Below are 18116 nucleotides of genomic sequence, written 5' to 3' on the forward strand. Positions count from 1 at the left end.
CAAATCTAGGCATCTTCACCAATCAGATATGCAGATCTTAGGAGATGTTTTCGTGCTGAGACATTAAAAACTCTACCTTGAATAATGATGCTTGGAAAAACTAATTTAAGAAAGATGCTTGTATCCTATGATTAGTTCAGGTTAACCTTTGAGGTCTCCTTTTCACAGAGTAAGTTACTTAATGACTGTGAGAAAGGAGTGTCCGGTAGAAGTTTGGCCTGGGATATTTTGCAGAGAATAAGAAGTTCCAAGATGAATTAATGTTTCGTTATCAGGATTTTGTTGATGAACTTCCTTGCTTGTCTGTCCATGTTGGCATCATAGAAATGCAGCATTACACAGGTGGAAGCTTTGCTATTGTTCAGCTCACCTGTGTCTGGCAGCAGAGCTGCTGTTTTGTTATGTTGTAAAAGGTCTTCTGTTACTGATGAGGTGCTCATTTAAAACAGGGGGTTTATATTGTGACATTCTTAAACGGAGGGACTGAAACCCTCAGCTGTTTTCCTTGGATCTTGCTAGGTCTGATAAACACATTTCAAGAGCAGCCATGAAATGTTTTTCTTCACACTTTGTCCTGTAGCTCGTAAGTCAAGACTGTCCAGAAGTGGAAAGAGCTGTTTATTTCTCTGGTCCACAGGCAGAGCAAAACCACTTCCTCAGTTTTCTAATAAGTATCTTATCTTGAGAGCACACATATTTCTATTTCAGTGCTGTCTCCCTCCTGTTCTGCAGGCCCTGTAGCAAGGGTTTGAAAAAAGGGAGCTGACTTGGGAGGGTGTGTGTTGTGCAGGGCTCCCATTCTGCTGTGCTCCAGTGCATACCTGTGTTCTCTGGAGAGCTGAGAGGTGAAAGGTTGTGTTAAATAACACAGATCTCTCTGGAGCTGGCCATCAGAAACCTCACAAACATTTTAATTATTAAGCTTGATTTGCTCTTTATATTCCTACTTCAAATATTTTTCTTGAAAGTACCAGTGACCGTACTGGCTGACAAGGTTAGCTGGCTATGTAAGATTTATGTGGATGGTTTAGGCAGGTAAGGTAGAATTGTATCTTTTCTTTTTTGTTTCTGAACAGTTTTCATGGCAATTGGAAAATTACTTGATTAGAGTTAATGCCATTTGTGAAATCACATTTTCTGTGACCTAAAGGGCCATGTGTATACACCTTGTCCATGGAAAATGGCAGTGAAATAATAAAAATATGACAGGTTATTTTTCTTCTTCTAGTCCTTTTCCACTATTGTCTGTTACTATTTATTTGTGGATTTATGGAGTGAAAACTGTCACAATTTGCATTTCTCATCCAATGCAGATGTGCATTTTTATATATATAGCTATTTTATATGTTTGTGCATACTTTGAGTTATCCATCCTACCATTTCAGGCTCTGCAGTTGTACTGACTGAATATTGTTTCCTTTCAGTGGATCTGATGGAAATAAAAGAAATTCGCCCAGGAAAGAATTCAAAGGACTTTGAACGTTGCAAAGCAAGGCACAGAGAAGAACACTGCTTCACTGTTTTTTATGGAACCCAGTTTGTCCTCAACACCTTAAGTTTAGCAGGTATTTTTATCTTTTTTACTTTCTTCTTTAAGGTTACTGATTGAACAAGTCAAACACATTGATGGAACTGGAATGCACAGAATACTGTGGTTTTAACTTCTGCAGTTCAGGAATGCACCAGATGCTTAAAATCTGGAGCCAGAACTTTTACTCAGCCCTTCTTGTCTGTGACCTGTTGCATTTGGAATGTTTCACTTCCCAGTGGTGCCTTGTGCGAGTGTCATTTCTGATTTTTCTAGCAAGGTGGACTTATGCTGGTTAAATAACTCCAGTAAGGTTTTCAGCACTGAGGAGCAGAGGTAACATTGCCCTCTTTAGGGACAGCTATTCAGTGTGGCCAGAATATTGTCCTAACACTTTTAGTCTGGCCAAAATGATTTTGGATATAATAGCCATAAAAAGTTGCAGCTGTATCACAGAAATTTTCCTATCACCTATGGGCAATTGCAGACTAATTTGGAAAAATGAAGTTGTAGTTTGGGCCATTTGCGTGTGTGTCACCCAATAACACTAACCCTCTTCTAAATAAGTACTAGGGGACCATAAATAAAATTGAAAAGTGATAAATTTAAAATTAAGAGATCTGTGTGAAACAAAGGGAATTTGCACCCTGTATCTATAGAAAGGGTTGGAACACTTTTTATTATAGGCTAGATTATCCAGGGTCACAAACCTAAAGATTTTGAAATGAAAGAGACCAAAGATTCAGTACAGGCTGAATACAATTTTCAACTACTGGAATTTACAAAGAGATTTCTTTTCTACAAAGTTTGTAATGGATCCTTGGTTTAGACTCATACAGAGAATTTATTTGGAGTCGTAGTTCTCTCTGTCCTGAGCATGAGCACATTACCCATTTAAATCTTTAACTTAATTGCAAAATCTTAATGTGAGAAAAGGGGGAGCGCTTTCTAAGTGTTTAAATACTGACAGCTTTTATTTTTTATTATTTATGGGATGAATTTCTTTTAGGTTGCAGTATTAGAATACAAGTTTTCTGCAGTCAGATGCTTTTGAAATGAAAGACTAATCCTTTTTTAGAGGCTTTTAAGTAAGTTTTACCATTGTTGACTCAAGTCTGTGAAAGTTTTGAGTAAATGGCTGTGCTTACGTGCAGCTGTGCCAGGGACTTCAGCTTGATTTCCTCTGACAGCCCCTCCAGTCCCTCCCCCATGGCAGTTCCCAAACCAGGCCTCTGCCAATGCTTTGAAAACACTTGGTACCATGAGCTGTTGCTGTAATGCTGAACTGCAGAACAACATGATATAACTTTCAGTTCAGGGGGAAATCCTTTTTCTTGCTGAAGGGCTTTGTGGTGGTTCCTTAAAACAATATAAAAGAATTGTTCCTTGAGGGGAATGGTGGCTATCATAAGGGGCAGAATTGTCTTGGGAGAAGAATTGGTTTGGCAGTGGTACTGAGTGTTCTTTCCAAAATTGTAACTAATTGAAAAACATGTCAATGGGGAGCTGAGGCTGGGCTCCGGCTTCATCCTTAGGGGATAAAACATTGTTTGAAAGTATGTTTAAATAAAATATAATCTTCACCTTTTGAGAAACTTGTTTGCTTTGAAGGCTGATAAAAGATTTCAGCTCCTGAGTGAAAATAATTTTTCAGAGCTGGTTTAATTAAAGAATGCCTTCATGCAATTTCAGAGCCAGCCTGCTAAATCAAATGGACTCTGCCCAGCTGAGGGCTGTAAAGATCACATCTCATGCAAGGTTATTGCAGCTTAGCTGGTATTTCCTAGGGAAAGCTGTGCCCAGCAAGCAGTTCCTCATCTTCCTTCTGTTGGGCTGAAGAATTACCAAATGCAGTCACAATAAATAATGAGGAGTCTTCTGGTTTGGGAATTGGAAAGGCAAACTAAATTTTAAACAAAACAAAGCAGTGATATACTAATTTGCAGGGCAGGGAGGAAGATGTGCCTAACTTCTAGCTAGGCCACATAAGGAATTTTAGACCTTTTTTGGCTTGTATTCGAATGTGTTATATATGCTACACCAATTTTGTATATTGCTCCCTTACTGTTTGTCTTGCCAAAATTTAGTCTGGAACAATCTGTGTTGAGGCATGGTTAAGATAAATAGCAGGTGATTATGTCAAAAGCCAGTATATTGCAATTTTGGTGTAGGTTGCTGGGAATATAACAAACCAGCTTTATGCCATGGAAGCACTGAGTTCTTTTGCCTGGGTCCTTCAAGTTGCTCTGATCTGGGCTTTTGCCACTTTGGAGACAGAAGATAGGAGAAGGAATTTTGATTGTGTTACCACAGGAGCTCAGCAGTAATTTTATAGTGTTTTTGCTGAAATATTGAAACTCTCCTACTCTGATAAAAGTCGTCTAAAAGCAAGTATTTTTTGTCAGAGCTTACCTACCCCCAAACTTATGCTGTTTTTTATTAGCTTTATTAGTAGCAACATGAAGCTATACAATGAGATTTATCAAAGAGGAAGATTATCAGCAACTTTGTATACTAGGGTTTATCTAAACAAGTTATGTCTTGGTTTTGTGTTGATTTTGCTTTGATGTACCATATCATATTATTTTTTTCAGCTGACTCTAAAGATGATACTGATAAATGGTTGTGTGGCTTGAATATCTTGTATCAAGAGGTCATGAGTGCTCCCACACCTGCAATCACAGAGAGGTATGTGGGCATATTTTCACTTTGTGAGACTGGGAATTGGAAGAGGAAAATCTGAATGAAATTTTTAAGGTTCAACGAGTGGTGCTTGTTACACTAAGAACACTTTCCAGTTAGTGTAGGACACTGAAACGTCATATGGAAATTCTCAATGTCTATTTTGCTACATAGGTGCTCTGGAGTCACACTCTGCTTCATACACTAATGTGAACTTGCAATTCACCTTGTTCTTTGCACCCAAAACAAAATCTCTTCATGAGGTCACAAGAGCAGCTGGTGTTTTTGTGTTGGCTTCTTGGAAAATTCAAAAGCCGGCCATATGAAGGTGAAACTGCACCTTTGTCCTTTAGAGCATGTTGTGTGTGAAACTGCTCAGGCTCAGATTGCCAGTTCTGTGGACAAGGTTTCAGTATTTCAGTATTTTCAGTATTTTTTGCTTTTCATCACTGCTGTTAGTGAGGATATGCTCTGCCCTTTCTTGCTCCATGACCAAATTTTGCCTTTGACACTGGTGTTGTCAAACAAGAGTAATTCCTGTTGAGGCTCTAGATCAGCTTAGCAGTGCAGTCATCCTTTTAGATCAAAATTGTATATGTATTTATTTACTATTGGTGCAACTAAAAGTATTTTACTGTGCATCTAAAACTGACATGCCCTATAAAGAGGATTTTCTTTAAAATTCTTTAAAACCCTCTCCCTTCCCTCTAGTTTTTAATTTTTATGCATCTAACAGATATTTGAGCCAACAGCTCAAAGATAAATCTGGCAGAAATCATTGACTTTATGGAGTTACTCCAGTTTAGATTAGCTGAAGTTTTGGCTCACTTTATCCTCTTACTTTTTTACAGCTTCTGGTTACTCATTCTTTTCTGTCCTGCCCACCCTTCCCCTTCCTGTGTTGTTTATGTGACTTTAAAATGCAGCAAAGTACATGTTTACAAATGTGGTTAAAAAAACTGTCTGGATCCTTGAATGCTGCACTGGTAATGTTTTTGCTTTGCTAAAAGAGATGAATCTTAAGACCTTTAAGTATCTCTATTGAATTTTGTCTATAGATTTTGAAATTTCATTGGCTGTATATTCTTTATAATTCTATGATTCTTTTTTCTCCCTCTTCTACAAGCTGGCTGAGAAAGCAGATCTATTCTGTTGATCAAACCAGAAAAAATAGGTAAGAAATTCTGTCTTTTTTCAGATTTAGTGACTTTTTGTTGCAGATTCTAACATGGAATGAAACGAAATAAAAAATTCATTGTACAAGATGTGGAGTATGAGATCTGTGAAAATGGCATTTGCTTTTTCTTTAGCAACTTGAGTTTTGCCTTTTGCTAAATACAATGTGTTCATAGCATTCCCTCAGGTTTATGTACATGGTATAACGAGGAAACAAATGATGGCAACTAAATATTTTAAATTTTAGCCTAGAATTACTTTGCCAGAATGAGCAAGGTGTTATTTTAGGGATTCAGCTTGGCTGGCAACTGCCTGGCCATGGGCTTGTCTCTGCCTTGTATTTGAACAGACCAAAGCCAAAGAATCACCTCTGACCTGGTGCTTCTCAAGTGAAAGAAGGCCCAGGGGTTCTAGCTCCCAGTGTGATGTGTGGCTTCATGTGTTGGGTTTCAGTAGTTCCTTTCAGGTCCATCTGTGATGTGGATTTGTAGCTTTTACACGCAAAGGAGACTTTGTAAGAAATGAATTCAGCTGCACACCTCTCCTTAGAGTTGCCAGGAGTTGTGACACTGAGAAGAATGTTAACTTTTCCTCCCTTCTGTGTTATCATTTCACCATGATTTTTCTCTTTGTCTGGAACCTGCATTTTATTCTAAAGTACAAATCAGTGTAGAAAAGCTCATGTTTTTCCTGTTGTGTACACCTTTTTCCAAAAGCAAACTGCAGTGAGGTGTTTCTCTGTGTGGCTGAGGCTGTGGTATTGCAGGAAATCACACCTTTGTGCAGACAGGCTGTGGCACTGTGCAGGCTGAGCTGAGACCCCATTTCAGAGCTGTGTTTCCCCACCTGGCCACAGTCCCATCCTGTACTGGACATTGACTTGTACCCCCTGATGCATTTTCAGAACTAACCCTGCAATGGGGGTGTGTTGTTGGGGTTCACAAAGCAAAAGCAAATGTTAGGATGGAGCAGCTGTGGCTGACAGTAGGTGTCTGCTGAAGAGGTTTCATTTGTTGATTTAGGATTGTTTTATTGCTACAAGGCAGCTTGGTTGGGACCATGGAGACTTGCACTTCTCTCCCAAGATGATTCATGCTTTTAGAAAAATTCAGGATAGGGGTTTGGGCTGAGGTCCGTTGTGTTCAGAACTGTAGGTTTTAGGGAGGCTAATTGTAGGGCTACCAGGCAAGTCCTGTTCCACAGGTTGAATTTTTTTCCAGTGGTAATGAAGCCCCAGCTCTTTGTTTTCTCTTGTCCTCGTCTGGCCAGAGGAAATGGCTTGTGCTTGGTGTTTAGTGTACAAATGGAGTGCTCCTTCTTGCTCCTAAGAGTGTTTTTTTCCAGAGGTCTGGCGACGAGGCGGAAAGCCAGGAATTTCCTGAGTTCTAATCTGGCTTGGGCATGGACTTTGGCTTAGTTCCTTCTTGCTTTACCTCTTTCCCTCTTGCACAATGGAGATGAGAATACCTCACAGGGTAGCTGCTGGCATGGACAATGTAGAATGGAAGTGTTATTTTCATCTATGTGCTGATTGGTTTTATTGCTTTCAAGCAACTCTGTTCTGACCCTGTGTTTGCAGGGGTTTAATGGCTTCTGAGTTGTCCTGTAGGCCAAGGCAGAGTCCCTCAGTCTTGTTTTGTTGGGTGCTGTTGGCATGGCTTTAATATTTTGTGGGCTTCAGAAATAGGACTGACATGTTTTGTACCCGTGCTCCCTTGACTTGCTGCCTTGCTATTATCTAGAAAACTGGTTTTTGAAGTGTTGCTGGGATATCACTGGGCATTCTGAAACTCAGTGAAAAGAATCAGCAGGTCTATGTAAATGGAAGTGGAAGTGGAAGACTTGGTTGGGAGAGGAGAATGAGATCATGCTCAGGTGCTGCAGAATGGAAGAGTCTTGCTGCTGCAAATCAACATTACAAGACTGGATAACATCTGGAGAAAAAGGTTAAAATGGTATTGAAAACTAGGGTTTTTAATTTTCTGTTTGTGCTCATCTCTTCAATACAGCCTTTGCATGATGTTTTCTGTGTCTGTAATCCAGTTTCAGTGGAAGAAAGGCTGCAGTTCATCTGACCATGTATAAACATCTACATTTGAGCTGATTATCTAGATCTGATTAATTGCTGAGAGAGAAATAACTATCTATGCAACATGGTTCTTTTAATTCCAAATTACTTGAATTGCCTGTTTCTCCATGTCTAGCTTGCTTCCATGTAGCTGTTAAGTTTATATTAGTTTACATGTATGTGAGATGAACCCTACACAAAATGTTTCAATAGTCACATTTTTCTGTCGATAAAAATATATGAGTAGCTGTCTAGACACAACACATAGTGGTGATTTTGCTATCTTTTTCTCCTTTTTTCCCCCAGTATCAGTCTTAGAGAGCTGAAAACTGTCCTTCCCCAAGTAAACTTCAAAGTGAGCAGCATGAAGTACTTGAAGGATAAATTTGCGGTAATTACCTTATTACTCAAATGTGTTTGGTATTATCTGATAAGTGTTGATGTTTCTTTTTAGGACACTTCCTTTTTTTTGATTTATATCATGTATAGTTAAATAAATTATACTGATTGATCTGTCAGTTTGGCTTTGCCTATATCTGAGAGTATAAGAAAATACAGACATAAATGTTCCTTCTTTTCATTGTGTGGGTGACCAAAGCCAACATTGGGTTTTGAGCTCCAGTACTGAGCAAGTATGTAGAAAAGTATTTTATCTTTCTTTTTCTTCTGTATGAATTTCATCCTATTTTTTTTTCAAAATGATCAAATAATAACCTTTTCTCTCCAACGAATGCCAATATTAATAGCTTTTGAAGGTCATTCCATTCCTACAGGAACCTTGAATATCCCCACCCTTTCCTGCTTTCCAACTCTCCACCCTCAAAGCAGACATTCTTGCTTCTGCTGGCCGAGATCACAATGACTAAATGATGCTCTACTTCTCTCTTGGTCATGGAAGTGGAGTAAGGGTGCAAAATGCAAGGCCAAAGATGGAGGCTAGAGCACTATGTCATAAACCAACATCTGTTTTCTTGGTTGTATTCTTAAAAGCATAAATAAATGAAAAAAATCCTGGTGATTAAAAATAAAGTTGCAGTAGAACAGAGAATGCCAGCTGGAGTAAGAGTAACTTGTTCATTGTGCAAGGGGCAGTTTAAAGGAATTCTAAATTCACTGTGTGCTACTTTCTGTTGTAGGAAATAGGTGCTCACAAGGAAGAGCTTACTTTTGAACAGTTTCATTTGTTCTACAAGAAAATCATGTTTGAACAACAGAAATTGGTAAGCTTTTCATAAATTGTCTTCATACCGTTCAACTTCTGCATCAGAGTAGTCAGAGCTGGTTTTCTTTTTGTTTGTTACTGATTTTATTTTTTCCTAATTCTTGTACCAGAAAAAGAGTGAGTGCTGTACTCGATGTGTAGATAACTGTCAGCAGTTGGCCTAAGGAGGTGAACAAGTCATTCATGATGCTTCTTGTGTGTTGGTAGTAGAGATAGGCACGGACATTACTGGGTTTTTAGGAGGAATTCTTTTTGTGAGTTTATTCAGGATGCTGAATGTCTTTTCATTAGGTTTGGCTGGTATTTTTTACTGGTAGAAGCAATTCCATATTGCAGATTAGCAGCAGCAAGTCCATTACAGGACATGCATGAGACAGTCCTTGGGAAGCATAAATGCTGTGGAATTACATTTTAGCTAATTTAAGTGGGACACTGCCTGACTGTTTCCTTGTATTTGCTGTACAGATTCATGAAGCTGGTGGAAACTGCATACTTTTAGTGACTCTGAAAGTTAGGAACCCTTTAAAACTGTGTGAAAACACATAATTTGAAATTACTTGCATGAATGTCTTTCTTCACTATGTGCTCATTGTGGATTCAACTTTAATTTTGCAGATGCTAAAGTAGAAGCTTCGATAGTCAAAGTCAATGCTGATTTTCTGGCAATACAGCTTGTGCTGTTTAAAAGTGATGCTGAAATCATGGTGAAGTGATAAAAACCCTAGATTAACTGGCAGGATTTTAGTTTTGGCCATGAAAGTCCTGTTAATTAGCCTGAGCAGAAAGCTGAAGAGTAAAACACACAGCAAGGAGCCTCTCTGACTTCTTTAAGCTCCTGTTATTGCCCTGTGTGAATCACTGCAAAGAAATTTCTCAATTTGCTTACAAGTGCTTTGGGTCACTTGATAAGTTTCCTGCAATCTCTAACAATGCTGTGCCAAGCTAGAAACAATTTAGGTTTTATATTCACTTGAATAAATGTGATGAATGATACTTAATTCCAGTTTTTCTGCGATATCAAACAGTAAAAGCTCCCCAGAAATTTGACTGCTTGTGCTTTGTCAAAGCAAGTATTTTGTCTGAGAATTGTGTTCACATTGAAAGGCCTGAAGTGCAGTTGCCAGCCTTGGCAGTATGTTTTTTCTTCTACATTTAATTAAAAATGTGTCTTGCCAACTTGTGTGCAACTTCTCTAGAGCAGACAGGCATTTATTTCCCCTTTACAAACCAATAGACATTATTAGGTGGACTTAGATAGAAAATTGGATATTCTTTATCTTTTTTCCCTTTTTTATGTTTGATTTTTTTTCTTTGTTTGTTTTTTGTTTGTTTTAAGATTCTTGATGAATTCAAAAAGGATTCCTCTGTTTTCATTCTTGGGTGAGACTCTTCATTTGTATTATTTTTCTGCATTTTCATATGGCTCTAGTGTTGCAGGATTGTTCATATATTACCTCACATTTTTTTAAATTTTATTTTTTGTTCTAATGTTTTAGTAAATGAAAAGAAATCATGACTATTTTTGCATTCAGAAAGGTGAACTTACATTGGAAGTAAGTCCTGGTGATTGCTTTTTGCTTTCTGACTATAAAAATGGTATGGACTGAAGTTGCTTGTCCTCTGATTTTATAAAGAGCTGAACAGAGCTATAGAAGGGCAATTTGATGCAGAAATTTTTGCTTCAGTGTGGGGAGTGATGTGGTGCACAGGCTTTGCCTAGAGCTGAGCTGAATGCTGATAGCAATGGTTTCTGCATCTTCCACTTGATGGACTTCAAAGTCTAAGTGAGATGTGTACAGCATGAAGAAGATCCCAGGCATTGCCAACCCACTGATTGTGGATTAAACTGGTTTATCTTAGTTTTGAATATGACACTAACAGATTAAGGAAGTAACTGTAAAATTTGCTCTGAGTATACTGAGTATTTCCTTAACTCGGGGTCATGTAATAATTAAACTGTGAGGCTGCTTAAAAGCACAGATTTGTAAGCACCTCCCTGGTACCAGATGCTGCTGCATTTGTGACTTACAGAAGGCCCATCAGTGATATCACTTTTCCTTGCTGCACTTTGCCCCCCTTTTCAGAAGACTTTGGTCTATCACAGTAGCTCATCTAAGTATTACAAAGAAGGAATTACTTGTGAAGTGTGGCTCTGTGATTATTTAAAAGAAGCTTTTCCCTGTGCCTCAACTAAACTTACCAAAACCCTGGTCAAGTTAATGCAGCTCATTTGCTACAAAGCAATGACTACAGATTTGGTGATTTTCCCAATGAATCCCTCTCAAATGTACATCAGGAATCCAGGAGGCTCAAAATAAGTAATTGGATAATATAAGCCTACTCTAAATCCCATTGAAATGATAAAAAGTCTCTTGCTGGTGGCAGCACCTTTATACTGTAAATCCAAGATACAAACCCATGTCATCTTCTGCTGTAACATCTGATTAACCTCTCTTATTTCTTTAGCTTCACTTTCCCTTTCTTTTTTTAAAGAAATACTGACCGTCCAGATGCTTCAGCAGTTCACCTCCATGACTTCCAGAGATTCCTGCTACACGAGCAGCAGGTGGGAAGGTTACAGAAATACTGAACTCTTTTTCTTGGGGTTGTATCACAGGATTCTGTGATCATTAAAAAGAAATGTGAAGAGTCATAGAATATGATTGATGCCACTGTAATACTGGGCCTTGGAAAGATTTCTGCTTCTCCATTGAAGTCCACAAGAACTATTATTTTTCATCTATATAAAGCCTCTGAAAGTGCACCAGAGGACAAGAGGGAGGACAAAGTAAATAAGGTTTTAACAAGCCTCCACTTAGTCATGTAGATAAACAGACAAGGTTAGAAATAAATGCTGTGTGCAGTCAGAGATGAATGCCTGGTCTGGTCACTGCTGTCACCAGAGGGGCACTGGGGTAGTGCCTTGGCCATGGCCCCATTTTTGCAGCTCTCACATTGCTGCCTGCCTGCATTGCAGTCAGAGGTAATTTCCTATTGAATGGAGCCAGTTAGATGTCCTGTGCCAGCAAGCAGATAAGGATGAAGGCAGGGATTGGAAATGTGTCTTCATGGATTTCTATAATGTTATTTAGCACAGACTCCATGTGAAAAAATGGTGCAGTATTTACTAGGCACTGCTGAGCTCCCGGTTTGCAAATGTGATTGAAAAGTGAGACCTACACTTCCTGTGTAAGCTTGCTACTTTCTTTTTCTCCCAATTTCACGTTTTCAAAGGATGTTTTCTAAGGCACTTAGAAATGAGAGAGATTATAGTTAAGGCATGTTCAAGGAGGCCAGCATTTTTTCCCTGTCAATGCACTTAGTTACTTACATAGTGTGTCTCTCTCTGTAGATCCCTCTGTTCCTTGTTTGATTTTTGTACTGAATAACACTACTTCTAAAGTGTTTTTTTTTTTTTTTACTGTATTGCAATTATCTGAAGGAATCTTGGGCACAGGATCTCAGTAAAGTCCGAGAACGAATGACAAAGTTTATTGATGACACTATGAGAGAAACTGCTGAACCTTTCCTCTTTGTTGATGAGGTGAGATAATGGTGCTTTGTAGTAGTTCTCATAGACTTATTTCACAGAATTTTCACTGGGTGGCAGGACCTGTAGTCCCTTCTTGCTGCATTGCGGGGTTTCTTTTATTCTCATTGGGTAAAAATGTTTAAATTCAGTCTCTTTGTATTGTAGTTCCTCGCTTACCTATTTGCAAAAGAAAACAGTATTTGGGATGAGAAGTATGATTCAATAGATGTGCAGGACATGAACAATCCTTTGTCCCATTACTGGATTTCCTCCTCTCATAACACGTAAGTTACCAAAAGTCCCATTGTCTATCCCAGTTCAAACAAATGTAGGAATGTGAGAGAGACAGTAAATTATGCCTGAAATGTCCTGTGTGGATATGTGAAACCTTCCTACAGTGTGGTCTAAATGTGGCAAATGGAGTTTCTGTGACTCTTTTTTCCCCTTCTCATAAGATCTTGGAGGTTTTGAGATAGAACTCAGCTGCCAGAAAACCCAAGTCTTGGTAAAAAATATCAAGTACTGAGTTGAAACTGTTCTGAAAGCCTCTCTGCTTTCAAAAATTTAAGTTACTGAAGGGGCTTCCTTTTTTTCCAAGCACCAACAGCCTCACTGAGCTCATGCCAGAATTCATTAATTGTAAAAAGTATGTGATGATGAGTTTGAACTGTCTTCAAATGAAGGGGATTTGCTCATCTGGCACTGTAGTGGAAAACAAGCTGTAAAGAGAGGGAGGAGAGATGAACAAATAAAATAATGCAGGTAATGCAATAAAGTGGATATGGATATAGCATACAGGTGTATTTTGGAGTATAAGATTTGATATTACTCTAAATACCTCCCACATGCTCATGCATGAACGTGATGAGGTTTAGGTGGGTTTCAAAGCTCATGATTTGCTCTCTAGAAGGATGTCAGGGTTGGTTGCTATTTAGATTGAGTCTTTAACCTGCTATAATTTGGTCTGTTCAAAAACCTGATAGCATCAAGTTCAGCAAAGTCTGTTTCTTCCATCAGAATTAGAAAAACCAAACCAACAACAAAACGACAACAAAAAAAATCAACATACATTGTCCATAATAGGAAGCAAAATGTTCCCAGTGGGTGAGTGAGAACTGATTGAAATTGACTGCCTCTCTTTTTTAACATTTCCTTTTGCTCCTTAGATACCTGACAGGAGACCAGCTTCGCAGTGAATCCTCCACAGAAGCTTACATCAGGTGCCTCAGGATGGGATGCCGATGTATTGAGTGTGAGTAAAGAGCTTGTGGAGTGGTTTGTAACATTTGGTCTGTACAAGTAGCTCCCCTGCTTACCAAGAAAGAAAAAAGAACTGAAATCAAGAACTGCTTGCTTTCTGAATATGAAGTTAGTAATATAAAAATCACTGATTCCTAAATTGTTTTTCTTATGTCTCACCAATGCCTTGTTCACTTCCTCTGATTCTTGTTCCCAGGCAGTTTTAAGAGAGTCTTCCTAAATCTCCTCTCACTTTACACCAAAAATTCAATCCTGAATCTATATGAAAGCTTAGGATTTAAGCTGGAGTACTTGTATAGCATAGATAGTTTATTTACCTTCATTGTAATACTGACAAGCCTAAGGCACAGAGATTTTTGTGATGTTGTGCCTTTTGTCATCCTGTTTAACTTGCTTGCAAATCAGTTAATGTCTTTGTTCTCCAGCAATTGTGTATGTGTCTGCAGCTCTGTACTTGTGTTCCTTATGGAGAATTTTCACTTCAATTTCATGTTGTTTATTTGACTAATGCAAAATATATCTCAAATTAGAGTTTCAGGGTTGAAATAAACGAAAGACAGAAGCTCTCAGCTTGTCACTTGTTGGAATGTATTTATCCCTGGAAAATTACTGTAAACTAGTAGATTGACACTATAGTTGCCTGAATGTCTTATTTCCAGATTCCCACACAATAATGCTTTGGGAACGTTTTGTAATGTATTTTATGTGTCTTGCTATTACTTAAGTAAACTCAGTTTCCTCTGTGAGAGAATAAATTCATCTGATGGAATATTTTATTAGAATATTAAAGTCTATGAATCTGTATATAGAACACTGAAGTTTTGGATGTATTCTTCTTACCAGAGTAATTTAAGGAGCTACCTGGTCTCTTACTTTTCCCACTGCTTGTGTTTCCTAGTGGATTGCTGGGATGGTCCTGATGGGAAACCCATCATTTACCATGGATGGACACGGACAACAAAGATCAAATTTGATGATGTAGTGCAGGCAATCAAAGACCATGCCTTTGTTACATCTGAGTAAGCTTTATTTTCCTTCAGCCTGTTTTCATGTGCTTAGACCTTTCTGAACTCGATTTCTCTGTAATCTAGAGCAAAAAGTAATTAGAGAATAATGGATTCCAATAGCCTTCATTATTGCCACATGTGGGTGTTTAATAGATGCTGTTTTGAGGAAGAGTCCCAGTGCATAACCATTTGTTGCTAAGGAAGATAGTGAATACCCTGAATTATAGTGTTTCCAGCTCTTTTTTGGGTCTTCTTTTATTAAGTTGCAAGTGAAACTTCAAATGCTTAATAATATGTCTTAAATCTTACAAAAAATTAGCAAAATGGTACAATTGACAAAGAATAGTCTGTCACATGGTGTTTCTGTTGTAGGGAAGGTCTTAGCTGAGAAGATACAGAACTCATAGCATGTCTCCTGAAATTGTAACATCAGTTTAGAGCTGCATCTCTGCCCTTCTTTAACTTGTGCTGAGATGTCCTTAACATGAAAAATATCACCCAACAATTGGGGGAGAAATCAAGCTGTCAGTGTCTTGTTTTTCCATGTTACCACTTGGACACAGAGAGGCAATATTTTCCCATGTGGCTCAGTGTCTGCACAGGAACTTTGTGTTAGTGACAACCATACCATGGGATGCATTATGGTTTCAGACTCTTCTCAGAGTACATGTGAAGGAAAACAGACATGATTTTGAGGAGAGGAGGAACAAATTTTCACATGATGGTGCTTTAGCAGTGACTCTGCGCCCAAAGAGCTTGGAGGGAATCTTTGTCCTTAATATCCTAAGATATTAAAATCTTAGCTGGATAAAGTTCTGAACAACCTGATCTAACCTAGGAATTGGGCCTTCCCAAAGAAGGGGTTTGGATTAGATGGGCCTTCACAGGTCCCTTCTGACCTTGGCAACTCTGTGATTGCACATCTGTTATTATTTGTTGTGTCTGTATCTTCCTTTTGTCTTCTTGTTTCCTTTAAATATTTTCTGTCATCTGGGGGCTGAGGGAGGGCGTTGTCTTCCTTGCCTTGCCAGCTGTAGCAAAAAGAAATTGTCTTCATTCACTTGGCTTTGTCCACCAAAGATACCCAGTGATTCTGTCAATTGAAGAGCACTGCAGTGTGGAGCAGCAGCGACACATGGCCAAAGTGTTCAAGGAGGTGTTTGGGGATCAGCTTCTGATGAAGCCTGTTGAAGCCAGTGCAGATCAGCTCCCATCACCAACCCAGCTGAAAGAAAAAATCATCATCAAGGTAGGCTTGCTTTGTGTGCTGGGGGATAAAATAGGAGAATAAGAGCAGGAACCTGAAATATTGTTCCTGACTTCATAGATTGGTTTCAAGAAACCCCTTGCTTGAAGTGTTTACTGGTTACATTTGCCAGTAATGTACAATGTTCTGTAAAACCTTGTATTAAAGTGCTTCCTCTTGGTTTCCTTTGCAGTAAGTGTTGGCAGTTCAAGTGCCAGATCAAACGTCAGCTCTTTTCTAAAGGTCTTCCACCTCCTGAAATGTCACTGCTAAATTTCAGCGAGGGTTCACTGCTGCAGATGTTCACCACATACTCATCACACACGTTTTACACCATGTGGCCTGCTTAAAAATGATAGAAGTATGTTCTTGAATAGGAAGATAGATCAGTATTACTATTTTTTTTTTCAAAGACTGCCCGTCATCCAAGTGAAACCCAAAGCTCTTGCGGCTGCACACTGAAGTTGTAAAGATTTCACAAATTGATGAGTGTTTGCTAAGTCAGTGTGATTTAAATATGCAGTTTAGTGAGCCACTTGTGAAACACAGAGGCACTGCTCTGAGAAGGCTCCCTGTTAGTGTAGGACCTTGTGGGTAGTGCAGGTGTTTTATGAGCTCTGTTGTGCAACAACAACACAACCAAAAGACTTCTCAGATTGAAACTGTGGTAGAACTTTTCAAACGGCAGAATTTGGTGAAGAATCTCAGGGCTGCTTGTGATCTCTATAGTAAAATAATAATTACTTTTGTCTGTGCTTCTGTTTTCTTGCTCTTGTAACAGTATTGCATCCTATGTATTAGATATCTGAATGGAAAAAAAATAGGTGTAAGAATATGCTCTTGAATGTAAGATTGGAAAAACCAGAACCCCACTACAAGGTGGAAAACTTCTGTGCTTAAGTTTTTGGGGATTTTTTTTGTTCTCTCCACACTGTCTGTTGTTTCCCTGCAGAGCAGAGAGGGGACTTGCATTAGGCACCTGATTAATAATAATGTGACAGATCTGATTTAAAGGGAATTAAAACTATCATGAGTGTGCACAAGAGAACATCCATATCACTCTGTGCTGTCTAAAAGAGCAGTGACGAGTCTTTAAATAGATCAGCACCTGCCAGTGAGCTGGTTGTGTTTTTGGCTTTTGTTTGGAAAATGTTGTCAGTAAACAGTCAGAGGCAGCACCTACTTCACTGGCCTGTGAGATTTTTCAGATAGGCCTGTCAAAATGAAATCAGCCAAGAGTAGGCTGTGCAGAACTGAATGTGGTTGAGGTCTGATATGAGGTGATTAATCCTGTCATTAACTGCAGTTACGTAATTGATGTTGCCTGTGGCCCCTTGAGACACTTTTGTGAACTCTCTAAAGAAAGTAGAACTTGGGTCCTTTTTTCACAAGAGATTTCCCTTGTACTAATTTTTCTCGTAAAAGAGTGAATTCCTCATTCATTTTAATTCCTTATCTTTTCCTTTTGTTTTGAGCTTTGTTCCTTATGTGCTACTTTCTGCAGAAGGATTCCTCTTTATCCTTATTTCTTGATATGTGTCACTTCATGTTTTCTGTTCTCCAAAGAATAGGGAGATCTTATCAAACTACTTGTTTCTTCATTGCTTCAGTGATACCTCTGCTAGTTTTTTTTAACTTTTATTAATGGGATCTAAATTTTAAAGAAACAAGTTCCAGCCCTGTTATTGCTTGTGGAACAGCTGCTGTTACGATAATGACAGAAGGTGGCTGTGCAATAGAGAGAGATATTCCAGTAACTCTGAATGTGATGAAAGACTATGATTGATTTTATATGTGATTATCTCTGAGTGTAGGAATGTTGATTTTTTTTCCTGTTTTTAAAGCACAAAAAACTGGGGCCAAAGGGAGACATTGATGTGAACTTGGAAGAAAAGAAAGAAGAAAAGAAGCAACAAGGAGAACTTTACATGTGGGACACAATAGAACAGGTACTATTTCTATGACATCTGCTACATGATGTTAATCAGTTCTGTAATACTGAAAATTTCCATGAATTTCCTTAATATTTCTGTAAGTAATATTGTTGGCTGAACAGGTGTGGATGAGGGGAAGAAAGTCCTTTTTTTATTGTTGCACCCTGTTTTGAGATTGTGGTTGACAGTGGTTAGTGAGTTTCCCTCTGTTAATGATTTTGATATCTCCCAACTTTCAGAAATGGACTCGGCACTACTGCGCTATTGCTGATGAAAAGCTTTCATTCAGTGATGATATAGAACAGAGTGCTGATGAAGATTCATCCAAGGTGATGGCTGTGTTTTATTGTTTAAGCATGTTCTTTTTTTCAGGTTATTTCAATGTCTACAGATGTATGTTTTTTATCCTGATGAAATTTTAGAGATTCTGTATTAGATAGCAAGTGTGGGGATAAAAAAAA

At 38.5% G+C, this 18116-nt stretch overlaps 1 protein-coding gene across 1 annotated transcript in view; it reads left to right on the top strand.

Moving 5' to 3' along the window:
- Positions 1 to 18116, top strand: part of PLCG2 (phospholipase C gamma 2) — a 55669-nt gene that overhangs the window by 14521 nt on the left and 23032 nt on the right. Inside the window, exons 3-16 of the mRNA XM_077185112.1 lie at positions 1425 to 1565; positions 4123 to 4216; positions 5337 to 5384; positions 7761 to 7845; positions 8591 to 8674; positions 10013 to 10056; positions 11170 to 11242; positions 12119 to 12220; positions 12374 to 12492; positions 13375 to 13460; positions 14367 to 14487; positions 15556 to 15724; positions 17566 to 17670; positions 17895 to 17984. Coding sequence (XP_077041227.1) covers positions 1425 to 1565; positions 4123 to 4216; positions 5337 to 5384; positions 7761 to 7845; positions 8591 to 8674; positions 10013 to 10056; positions 11170 to 11242; positions 12119 to 12220; positions 12374 to 12492; positions 13375 to 13460; positions 14367 to 14487; positions 15556 to 15724; positions 17566 to 17670; positions 17895 to 17984 — 1361 coding nt within the window. The remainder of the gene's footprint in view (positions 1 to 1424; positions 1566 to 4122; positions 4217 to 5336; positions 5385 to 7760; positions 7846 to 8590; positions 8675 to 10012; positions 10057 to 11169; positions 11243 to 12118; positions 12221 to 12373; positions 12493 to 13374; positions 13461 to 14366; positions 14488 to 15555; positions 15725 to 17565; positions 17671 to 17894; positions 17985 to 18116) is intronic.

The sequence above is a fragment of the Agelaius phoeniceus genome, chromosome 12, assembly GCF_051311805.1.
Source record: "Agelaius phoeniceus isolate bAgePho1 chromosome 12, bAgePho1.hap1, whole genome shotgun sequence".
Taxonomy (NCBI): domain Eukaryota; kingdom Metazoa; phylum Chordata; class Aves; order Passeriformes; family Icteridae; genus Agelaius; species Agelaius phoeniceus.